Here is a 12,584-nt window from a genome sequence, read left to right as displayed (position 1 = left end):
CACATTACTGTACACTCACCAATGGCCACTTTATTAGGTACACCTATCTAGTACTGGGTAGGACCCCCTTTTGCCTCCAGTAATGTCAAATCTGAAAACACGGTCTGGGAAAGTGGTACATGGGGACCATAGAAACCTCTCTGTCTGTCGCGGGGGTAGCCCTGACGACGTATCCACGACGACCAGACCAAACACCCCTTCCAAGAGTCCGGAGACCCCCTCCGAAAGGAGCCGGTGGGGGAGGCGAGCCCTCGTCCGCTTACCACCCCAGGTCGCACCCCAAGGAAGGCCAAGCAAGAGCTTAATGTTCAGGGCAGAGCTGGAGAAGAGACTGGTGGAAGGGGGCTCTACTTAACCTGGGGGTCAAAGGTCCACACGGCTTCTGGAACATCACGGGACTCTCAGCATGGTCCCCACAGGTTAAACCTCGTTTTAGACTGGACTCTCAGCATGGATCCCACAGGTTAAACCTCGTTTTAGACTGGACTCTCAGCATGGTCCCCACAGGTTAAACCTCGTTTTAGACTGGACTCTCAGCATGGATCCCACAGGTTAAACCTCGTTTTAGACTGGACTCTCAGCATGGATCCCACAGGTTAAACCTTATTTTAGACTGGACTCTCAGCATGGATCCCACAGGTTAAACCTTGTTTTAGACTGGACTCTCAGCATGGATCCCACAGGTTAAACCTCGTTTTAGACTGGACTCTCAGCATGGATCCCACAGGTTAAACCTTGTTTTAGACTCAGCATGGATCCCACAGGTTAAACCTCGTTTTAGACTGGACTCTCAGCATGGATCCCACAGGTTAAACCTTGTTTTAGACTCAGCATGGATCCCACAGGTTAAACCTTGTTTTAGACTGGACTCTCAGGATGGTTGACTGATATAATACCTGGCTTTGAGTTATTCTCTGTATTCACATTGTGTGTGTGTGTGTGTGTGTGTGTGTGTGTGTGTGTGTGTGTGTGTGTGTGTGTGTGTGTGTGTGTGTGTGTGTGTGTGTGTGTGTGTGTGTGTGTATTTTTGTGTGTATTTTCTTCAAATATCAGTAAAAAAAATAAATAATTGTCTCTACACATTGTTATTGGCTTTTCAACGTTTCCATTTTCGATTTAAATTAATTTAGAACATAAAGACAAACTGAATGGACAACATTATTGGCACCCCAGAGCTAGTACTTAGGTACAGAGTCTTTGGCTAAGATAACGACAGACAAACCCTTCTTGTAGTCATCAATGAGCTTCACCTTTCTACAGGTAATTTGGCAGCAAACTGCCTCCAAGTCTTTGAGTTCTATAACAGTGTTCTACGTCCCGACCACTAAGAGTTCTATAACAGTGTTCTACGTCCCGACCACTAAGAGTTCTATAACAGTGTTCTACGTCCCGACCACTAAGAGTTCTATAACAGTGTTCTACGTCCCGACCACTAAGAGTTGTCCCGACCACTAAGAGTTCTATCACAGTGTTCTACGTCCCGACCACTAAGAGTTCTATCACAGTGTTCTACGTCCCGACCACTAAGAGTTCTATCACAGTGTTCTACGTCCCGTCCACTAAGAGTTCTATCACAGTGTTCTACGTCCCGACCACTAAAAGTTCTATCACAGTGTTCTACGTCCCGTCCACTAAGAGTTCTATAACAGTGTTCTACGTCCCGTCCACTAAGAGTTCTATCACAGTGTTCTACGTCCCGTCCACTAAGAGTTCTATCACAGTGTTCTACGTCCCGTCCACTAAGAGTTCTATCACAGTGTTCTACGTCCCGTCCACTAAGAGTTCTATCACAGTGTTCTACGTCCCGTCCACTAAGAGTTCTATAACAGTGTTCTACGTCCCGTCCACTAAGAGTTCTATCACAGTGTTCTACGTCCCGTCCACTAAGAGTTCTATCACAGTGTTCTACATCCTGTCTACTAAGAGTTCTATCACAGTGTTCTACGTCCCGACCACTAAGAGTTCTATCACAGTGTTCTACGTCCTGTCTACTTAGAGTTCTATAACAGTGTTCTACGTCCCGACCACTAAGAGTTCTATAACAGTGTTCTACGTCCCGACCACTAAGAGTTCTATAACAGTGTTCTACGTTCCGACCACTAAGAGTTCTATAACAGTGTTCTACATCCTGTCTACTAAGAGTTCTATCACAGTGTTCTACGTCCCGACCACTAAGAGTTCTATCACAGTGTTCTACATCCTGTCTACTTAGAGTTCTATAACAGTGTTCTACGTTCCGACCACTAAGAGTTCTATAACAGTGTTCTACGTCCCGACCACTAAGAGTTCTATAACAGTGTTCTACGTCCCGACCACTAAGAGTTCTATAACAGTGTTCTACGTAGGGTTATAGCTGTTCTATGTTCTCTCCCAAGAATCTGACGTGTTCTATGTCCCGACCAGTGGTATGTCAGGAGAGAACCTGACCACTAAGTGTTCTGCTCCAGACCTAACATCCTGGTACTCCTGGACCCTGGAACGGACAAACGCCCTCGTATTCAAGTCCACAACGCTTTATAAAATCCGATAATGTTACAACTCAACAATGTTATTCAATTTTCTGTTAGCAAAACAAAAGAACATCCATTGTGACCCGTGGACAATTATTCTTGACATAAAGACGCTTCAAGCACACAGAGAAATGAGAAGTTGCTGAGAGAGATTGATACCATGTCTTTGTTTGTATCTTCTCTCTTCTGTAATGACCTGAAAGTGTGCCTGTGTGTCTGAGTAGTGTTGTGACTGACAGTAGTGAAAGTGCCGAGTATGGCTGGTAACCATGGAGATGTTGCTACGGTATTAGTCATTATGGCGACGTGGTGACTCAGTGCGCAGTCTAAATTAAAGTTAACATTTCAATGTTGTTTCTCACGCTCACTTACTCACACGGCCTCATACCTTTCTTTCTCTCTTTCTCACTTTCTATCTCTCTCTCCCTCTCTCCCTCTCTCTTCCTCCTCTCTCTCTCTCTCTCTCTCTCTCCCTCTCTCTTCCTCCCCCTCTCTCTATCTCTCGCCTCTCTCTCTCTCCTCTCTCCCTCTCTTCCTCCTCTCTCTCTCTCTCTCTCTCCCTCTCTCTCTCTCTCTCTCTCTCTCTCTCTCTCTCTCTCTTCTCCCTCTCTCCCTCTCTCCCTCTCTTCCTCTCTCTCTCTCTCTCTCTCTCTCTGTCTCTCTCTCTCTGTCTCTCTCTCTCTCTCTCTCTTCTCTCTCTCTCTTCTCCCCTCTCTCTCCCTCTCTCCCTCTCTCTTCCTCCTCTCTCTCTCTCTCTCTCTCTGTCTCTCTCTCTCTGTCTCTCTCTGTCTCTCTCTGTCTGTCTGTCTGTCTGTCTGTCTGTCTGTCTGTCTGTCTGTCTGTCTGTCTGTCTGTCTGTCTGTCTGTCTGTCTCTCTCTCTCTCTCTCTCTCTCTCTCTCTCTCTCTCGCCCTCTCTCCTCCTCTCTCTCTCTCTCTCTCTCTCTCTCTCTCTCTCTCTCTCTCTCCTCCTCTCTCTCTCTCTCTCTCTCTCTCTCTCTCTCTCTCTCTCTCCATAGATTGTTTCAACCCCCACCCTAGAGGTTGATAGACGAGCCCTTCAGACTGTGTGTCTCAGACGTGGTTAAAGGTGAGATCACATAATGCAGAATATAACCAAAATGTTTTACAAAGGCTGCGTCTCAAAAAGCACCCTATTCACCTATATAATTTTTTTTACCCCCAGGGCTCTAGTCAAATGTAGTGCACTATAAAGGGAATAGGGGAGACATGTCTGGACCTTTTGGTTAGATAACACATAATACAAGACTGTGTGCTATTACCCTGTTTTCTGTTTTCTGTGGTTGTAGATCAGGGTTCTGTGTAACATGGTCGATGGAGGCTGGGTACATTCAGACAGGAGAGATGAGAGTACTGTCCATACCCCCCCCCCTCCTCCCTCCTTCCCTCCCTAGGAGACTTGAGCTGTTAAAAGGTACTGTGTTTTAATAATACAACACTGCCATCTTGTGTTATTTGAAAGACATGAAATACATGCTCTCTGTCTCTCTCTGTCTCTCTCTCTGTCTTTCTCTCTCTGTCTCTCTCTCTGTCTCTCTCTCTGTCTCTCTCTCTGTCTCTCTCTCTCTCTGTCTTTCTCTCTGTCTTTCTCTCTCTCTGTCTCTCTGTCTCTCTCTCTGTCTTTCTCTCTCTGTCTCTCTCTCTGTCTCTCTCTCTGTCTCTCTCTCTGTCTCTCTGTCTCTCTCTCTCTCTGTCTTTCTCTCTCTCTCTCTCTCTCTCACTCTCTCTCAATTCATTTTCAATTCAAAGGGCTTTATTTGCATTGGCAAATACATTTAAAATGTCATACTATGTCTATATACAGTGTTGTAACGATGTGCAAATAGTTAATGTACAGGGAAAATAAATAAACATAAATATGGGTTGTATTTACAATGGTGTTTGTTCTTCACTGGTTGACCTTTTCTTGTGGCAACAGGTCACACATCTTGCTGCTGTGATGGAACACTGTGGTATTTCACCCAGTAGATATGGGAGTTTATCAAAATTGGGTTTGTTTTCTAATTCTTTGTGGATCTGTGTAATCTGAGGGAAATATGTGTCTCTAATATGGTCGTACATTTGGCAGGAGGTTAGGAAGTGCAGCTCAGTTTCCACCTCATTTTGTGGGCAGTGTTGCACATAGCCTGTCTTCTCTTGAGAGCCAGGTCTGCCTACAGCGGCCTTTCTCAATAGCAAGGCTATGATCACTGAGTCTGTACATGGTCAAAGCTACGGTGGGGGACTCTCTGATCTCTCTGTAGGTGATGGCTTTGTTATGGAAGGACCAGCTTGCTTAGGGGACTCTACTCCAGGTTCATCTCTCTGTAGGAGATGTCTTTGTTATGGAAGGTTTGGGAATCGCTTCCTTTTAGGTGGTTGTAGAATTTAACGGCTCTTTTTCTGGATATTGATAATTAGCGGGTATCGGCCTAATTCTGCTCTGCATTATTTGGTGTTTCTCCCTCTGTGTAGGCATCACTCTCCACGATGAGCCTCTGGACGGGACATCATCAAGATCAAGTAAATACTGTACATCACAGTTAATGTAGACCAGTTTATAACATGAATGTGGATCGCGGTTTATAACATAAATGTGGATCGCGGTTTATAACATGAATGTGGACCACAGTTTATAACATGAATGTGGACCAGTTTATAACATGAATGTGGACCAGTTTATAACATGAATGTGGACCACAGTTTATAACATGAATGTGGACCAGTTTATAACATGAATGTGGATTGCAGTTTATAACATGAATGTGGACCAGTTTATAACATGAATGTGGATTGCAGTTTATAACATGAATGTGGATTGCAGTTTATAACATGAATGTGGACCAGTTTATAACATGAATGTGGACCAGTTTATAACATGAATGTGGACCAGTTTATAACATGAATGTGGACCAGTTTATAACATGAATGTGGACCAGTTTATAACATGAATGTGGACCAGTATATAACATGAATGTGGACCAGTTTATAACATGAATGTGGATTGCAGTTTATAACATGAATGTGGATTGCAGTTTATAACATGAATGTGGACCAGTTTATAACATGAATGTGGACCAGTTTATAACATGAATGTGGACCAGTTTATAACATGAATGTGGACTACAGTTTATAACATGAATGTGGACCAGTTTATAACATGAATGTGGACCAGTTTATAACATGAATGTGGACCAGTTTATAACATGAATGTGGATTGCAGTTTATAACATGAATGTGGACCAGTTTATAACATGAATGTGGACCAGTTTATAACATGAATGTGGATTGCAGTTTATAACATGAATGTGGACCAGTATATAACATGAATGTGGACCAGTTTATAACATGAATGTGGACCAGTATATAACATGAATGTGGACCAGTTTATAACATGAATGTGGATTGCAGTTTATAACATGAATGTGGACCAGTTTATAACATGAATGTGGACTACAGTTTATAACATGAATGTGGACCAGTTTATAACATGAATGTGGATTGCAGTTTATAACATGAATGTGGACCAGTTTATAACATGAATGTGGACCAGTTTATAACATGAATGTGGATTGCAGTTTATAACATGAATGTGGACCAGTTTATAACATGAATGTGGACCAGTTTATAACATGAATGTGGACCAGTTTATAACATGAATGTGGACCAGTTTATAACATGAATGTGGACTACAGTTTATAACATGAATGTGGACCAGTTTATAACATGAATGTGGACCAGTTTATAACATGAATGTGGACCAGTTTATAACATGAATGTGGATTGCAGTTTATAACATGAATGTGGACCAGTTTATAACATGAATGTGGACCAGTTTATAACATGAATGTGGATTGCAGTTTATAACATGAATGTGGACCAGTATATAACATGAATGTGGACCAGTTTATAACATGAATGTGGACCACAGTTTATAACATGAATGTGGACCACAGTTTATAACATGAATGTGGACCAGTTTATAACATGAATGTGGACTACAGTTTATAACATGAACGTGGACCAGTTTATAACATGAATGTGGACCAGTTTATAACATGAATGATCCTTTAAACTAGTGTTGCTATTGTGATTGTTGAAGTCATCAATTGTCCCATTAACAATAATGTTAATGAGTCTCCTCCAGTGTGTCTGCATTAACCCTGTACTGTAATATTAATGAGTCTCTGTTGTGTGTTCTGTGATATCGAGGAGCCAATCAGATTGTGTTCCTGCTTCAGGGCCAGATTTCTGCTTTTCAACTTAAAAGTCCCCATCACACAGGGCTTTGCTCAATCTCAGACTGGCCAATAAAAAGAAAAGATTAAAGTGGGCAAAAGAACACAGACAGTGGACAGAGATATGGCTTTTCCTTTGCAACTCTGCCTAGAAGGCCAGCATCCCCGGAGTCGCCTCTTCACTGTTGACGTTGAGACTGGTGTTTTGCGGGTACTATTTAATGAAGCTGCCAGTTGAGAAATTGTGAGGCGTCTGTTTCTCAAACTGGACACTCTAATGTACTTGTCCTCTTGCTCAGTTGTGCACCGGGGCCTCCCACTCCTCTTTCTATTCTGGTTAGAGCCAGTTTGCTCTGTTCTGTGAAGGGAGTAGTACACAGCGTTGTACGAGATCTTCAGTTTCTTGGCAATTTGTCTCATGGAATAGCCTTCATTTCTCAGAACAAGAATAGACTGACGAGTTTCGGAAGAAAGGTCTTTGTTTCTATTTATTTTGAGCCTGTAATCGAACCCACAAACGCTGATGCTCCAGATACTCAACTCGTCTAAAGAAGGCCAGTTTTATTGCTTCTTTAATCAGAACAACAGTTTTCAGCTGTGCTAATGTAACAGTGTAGGTTCTGTCCCTCTCTTCGCCCCAACCCGGGCTCGAACCAGGGACCCTTGCACGCATCAACAACTGACACCCACCGAAGCATCGTTACCCATCGCGCCACAAGAGCCACGGCCCTTGCAACGGAAGGGGAAACCCTACTTCAAGTCTCAGAGCGAGTGACGTCACCGATTGAAACGCTATTAGCGCGCACCACCGCTAACTAACTAGCCATTTCACATCGGTTACACTAACATAATCACAAAAGGGTTTTCTAATGATCAATTAGCCTTTTAAAATGATAAACTTGGATTAGCTAACACAACGTGCCATTGGAACACAGGAGTGATGGTTGTTGATAATGGGCCTCTGTACGCCAATGTAGATATTCCATAAAAAATCTGCCGTTTCCAGCTACAATAGTCATTTACAACATCAACAATGTCGGCACTGTATTTCTGACCAATTTGATGTTATTTTAATGGGCAAAAAAACGGTGCTTTTCTTTCAAAAACAAGGACATTTCTAAGTGACCCCAAACTTTTGAACGGCAGTGTACATATAGGTAGAGTGACTATGCGTAAGACAATAAACAGAGAATAGCAGCAGTGTAAAAGAGAGAGAGGGTGGGGGGGTACAAATAGTCTGGGTAGCCATTTTATTAGCTGTTCAGGAGTTTTATGACTTGGGGGTAGAAGCTATGACTAGTGTGACTGGAATCTTTGTCCATTTTCGGGCCCCTATGGAGAAAAATTAATGGTGGAGAAAATGATTGGAACCATTTCCCTATTTGACTGCTAGGTTTTATGGGTATTATGACACTTCCACTGTGGGGCTGTATTGTAGGGGATCTAGAAACGCGGATCTAGTTTCAGGGTTTTATTTTATGTATGCTATGTAAGTTATTAAACATCGTATACTATCAACGTCCCGCCTCCACTCTACAACGATTGGTGCCTTGTCCCGTCAATAACGATTTTAGAAGTTTCTATTGGTCTATGGCAATAACTACTGTACCTTTGGACCATATTATCCGGATGTAAACACTGACAATACTTCCTAAAGACCTCCCTCTTCCCTTTATAGTTCCCTATTTTTGTTGTTGTTGTTGGCCAGAGCCCTATGGGTTTTGTTCTAAAGTAGTGCATTAAGTAGGGAATAGGCTGTGTTTTGGGACGTATCACTACACAGGTTGTAAAGTAGGAGGGAATCCAGGGTCCCGTTACTTCACGCGTTTTAATTGAGCGGTGAGAAGTGAGAACATCCACAGGTGATGATATTTTCACATACAGGTCTCTACCTCATCTCGCCATTATTTTAACAGTATAGTCTTTATAATAACATTATTTTAACAGTATAGTCTTTATAATAACATTATTTTAACAGTATAGTCTTTATAATAACATTATTTGTCAACTGAGCCATGTCGAAGACCGTTGACCACAGAACACACCTCGTTCTCGAGAACTACATCGGAGGAAAGTTCGTCCCGGTCTCCCGACACATCGACTCCTACGACCCTTCCACCGGGGAGGTCTACTGCAAAGTGCCCGACAGCGGAACGGATGAGGTGGGGTTGGTCGTCCTCAGATGAATTACACTTATCTGTCTGTCGTTTTGCATTTTGTTGTTACTGCAGACATTAAAGGTTAATTTATCTCTTAGCTGTGGATTGGGCGTGTAGTTAACCCTGATAGCCTACGTGTTCAAGTGTCGCTACAATGTAGTGTAGTAGTAATGTTATTTATGATACAATGTAGTGTAGTAGTAATGTTATTATGATACAATGTAGTGTAGTAGTAATGTTATTATGATACAATGTAGTGTAGTAGTAATGTTATTTATGATACAATGTAGTGTAGTAGTAATGTTATTATGATACAATGTAGTGTAGTAGTAATGTTATTATGATACAATGTAGTGTAGTAGTAATGTTATTATGATACAATGTAGTGTAGTAGTAATGTTATTATGATACAATGTAGTGTAGTAGTAATGTTATTATGATACAATGTAGTGTAGTAGTAATGTTATTTATGATACAATGTAGTGTAGTAGTAATGTTATTATGATACAATGTAGTGTAGTAGTAATGTTATTATGATACAATGTAGTGTAGTAGTAATGTTATTTATGATACAATGTAGTGTAGTAGTAATGTTATTATGATACAATGTAGTGTAGTAGTAATGTTATTATGATACAATGTAGTGTAGTAGTAATGTTATTTATGATACAATGTAGTGTAGTAGTAATGTTATTTATGATACAATGTAGTGTAGTAGTAATGTTATTATGATACAATGTAGTGTAGTAGTAATGTTATTATGATACAATGTAGTGTAGTAGTAATGTTATTATGATACAATGTAGTGTAGTAGTAATGTTATTTATGATACAATGTAGTGTAGTAGTAATGTTATTATGATACAATGTAGTGTAGTAGTAATGTTATTATGATACAATGTAGTGTAGTAGTAATGTTATTTATGATACAATGTAGTGTAGTAGTAATGTTATTTATGATACAATGTAGTGTAGTAGTAATGTTATTATGATACAATGTAGTGTAGTAGTAATGTTATTTATGATACAATGTATCTATCATGTACCTACAATATGTAGCCTATCAAGTTATGTGATTTGACACACTAAATACTGTAGGCTGTAAGGTTGCTGTCAATCGAATCTGGTATCAGAACAGAATTTAACACTAAGTCACTGAATATATTCTCAGCTTTTTTTTATTCAATATAATTAGTCAAGCATAATAAATGGTAAATGCAATCTTCTTATGTACGGGTTCACTGTAACACCTCGCAGGGCAAAACAGAGAACTAATTGTTCAAACCACAAAGTTATTTTTTTAATACTCTGACAGAGATAGTTCCTGCTTCAGAGCCGGCCTGTCAGAGTTAGAGGCTGAGCGTGGTTTAGACTTGCTCAGCCTATCGCAGGCGCACAGGCTGGTCCCAGCCTCTTGGCGCATCACATGTTGCCAGGCGTTGTTGTCTTCCAGCTTTTGTCATTTGTGTTTTTCACCCAAAAGTCAGCAACCCCAAGGACAGTGCCTGTTTTTATGCTACAGTTATTCTCCACTCTATCAGTTCCTCACGTACACATGTCCTTGAGCGGCTTCACAACCAGGCAGTGTGTGTGTGTGTGTGTGTGTGTGTGTGTGTGTGTGTGTGTGTGTGTGTGTGTGTGTGTGTGTGTGTGTGTGTGTGTGTGTGTGTGTGTGTGTGTGTGTGTGTGTGTGTGTGTGAGTCTAACTCAGCCTACACCCCTGCTGCACAGCAACCCTCCAGTTAGTCACATCTATTATATGTTGCTCAATCTATGTTAATACAATACAAACCTGTTATGTTTCACATTAATGTATTCATAAGCTATGCACCATATCTAGTTTAATAAAATATATCCCAACAAGGCCTATAGGCAACCCCATACAGACTGGAGAAAGTAGAAGACAGAGTAGCATGGTATGACCTGACATAATGCATGGTATGAGCTGACATAATGCATGGTATGAGCTGACATACTGCATGGTATGAGCTGACATAATGCATGGTATGAGCTGACATAATGCATGGTATGAGGTGACATAATGCATGGTATCAGGTGACATAATGCATGATATGAGGTGACATAATGCATGGTATGAGCTGACATAATGCATGGTATGAGCTGACATAATGCATGGTATGAGCTGACATAATGCATGGTATGATGTGACATAATGCATAGTATGACCTGACATAATGCATGGTATGAGCTGACATAATGCATGGTATGAGCTGACATAATGCATGGTATGAGGTGACATAATGCATGGTATGAGGTGACATAATGCATGGTATGAGCTGACATAATGCATGGTATGAGGTGACATAATGCATGGTATCAGGTGACATAATGCATGATATGAGGTGACATAATGCATGGTATGAGCTGACATAATGCATGGTATGAGCTGACATAATGCATAGTATGAGGTGACATAATGCATGGTATGAGTTGACATAATGCATGGTATGAGCTGACATAATGCATGGTATGACCTGACATAATGCATGATATGAGTTGACATAATGCATGGTATAAGCTGACATAATGCATGATATGAGGTGACATAATGCATGGTATGAGCTGACATAATGCATGGTATGCTGATATTCTGACATACAGTTGAAGTCGGAAGTTTACATACACCTCTACATACAGCCAAATCCATTTAAACTCAGTTTCACACAATTCCTGACATTTAATCCTCATAAAAATTCCCTGTTTTACGTCAGTTAGGATCACCACTTTATTTTAAGAATGTGAAATATCAGAATAATAGTAAAGAGAATGATTTATTTCAGCTTTTATTTCTTTCATCACATTCCCAGTGGGTCAGAAGTTTACATACACTCAATTAGTATTTAGTAGCATTGCTTTTAAATTGCTTAACTTGGGTCAAACGTTTTGGGTAGCCTTCTACAAGCTTCCCACAATAAGTTGGGTGAATTTTGGCCCATTCCTCCTGACAGAGCTGGTGTAGCTGAGTCAGGTTTGTAGGCCTCCTTGCTCGTACATGCTTTTTCAGTTCTGCCCACAAACTTTCTATAGGATTGAGGTAAGGGCTTTGTGATGGCCACTCCAATACCTTGACTTTGTTGTCCTTAAGGTATTTTACCACAACTTTGGAAGTATGCTTGGGGTCATTGTCCATTTGAAAGACCCATTTGCGACCAAGCTTTAACTTCCTGACTGACGTCTTGAGATGTTGCTTCAATATATCTACATAATATTCGTGCCTCATGAGGCCATCTATTTTGTGAAGTGCACCAGTCCCTTTTGCAGCAAAGAACCCCCACAACATGATGCTGCCACCCCCGTGCTTCACGGTTGGGATGGTGTTTTTCAGCTTCCAAGCCTCCCCCTTTTTCCTCCAAACATAACGATGGTCATTATGGCCAAACAGTTCTATTTTTGTTTCATCAAACAAGAGGACATTTCTCCAAAAAGTACGATCTTTTTTATGGCGGTTTTGGAGCAGTGGCTTCTTCCTTGCTGAGCGGCCTTTCAGGTTATGTCGATATAGGACTCGTTTTACTGTGAATATAGATACTTTTGTACCCGTTTCCTCCAGCATCTTCACAAGGTCCTTTGCTGTTGTTCTGGGATTTATTTGCACTTTTCACACCAAAGTACGTTCATCTCTAGGAGACCGAACGCGTCTCCTTCCTGAGCGGTATGAC

The 12,584-nt window shown here is 41.2% G+C and overlaps 1 protein-coding gene across 2 annotated transcripts in view; it reads left to right on the top strand.

Moving 5' to 3' along the window:
* Positions 1-8,413: 8,413 nt before the first annotated feature.
* aldh8a1 (aldehyde dehydrogenase 8 family, member A1) overlaps positions 8,414-12,584 on the top strand; it is a 32,289-nt gene continuing 28,118 nt past the window's right edge. The window contains exons 1-2 of one of the 2 annotated variants that reach the window (XM_045721204.1): positions 8,415-8,711; positions 8,743-8,908. In XM_045721204.1, the coding sequence (XP_045577160.1) occupies positions 8,762-8,908 (147 nt within the window). In that variant the 5' untranslated portion in view covers positions 8,415-8,711; positions 8,743-8,761. Of the gene's footprint in view, positions 8,909-12,584 lie in introns of both variants that reach the window. The other variant, XM_045721203.1, reaches the window with a different exon arrangement.

This window comes from Salmo salar, chromosome ssa06 (genome assembly GCF_905237065.1).
Source record: "Salmo salar chromosome ssa06, Ssal_v3.1, whole genome shotgun sequence".
NCBI lineage: Eukaryota > Metazoa > Chordata > Actinopteri > Salmoniformes > Salmonidae > Salmo > Salmo salar.
This window is presented reverse-complemented; position numbering and strand designations above follow the sequence as displayed.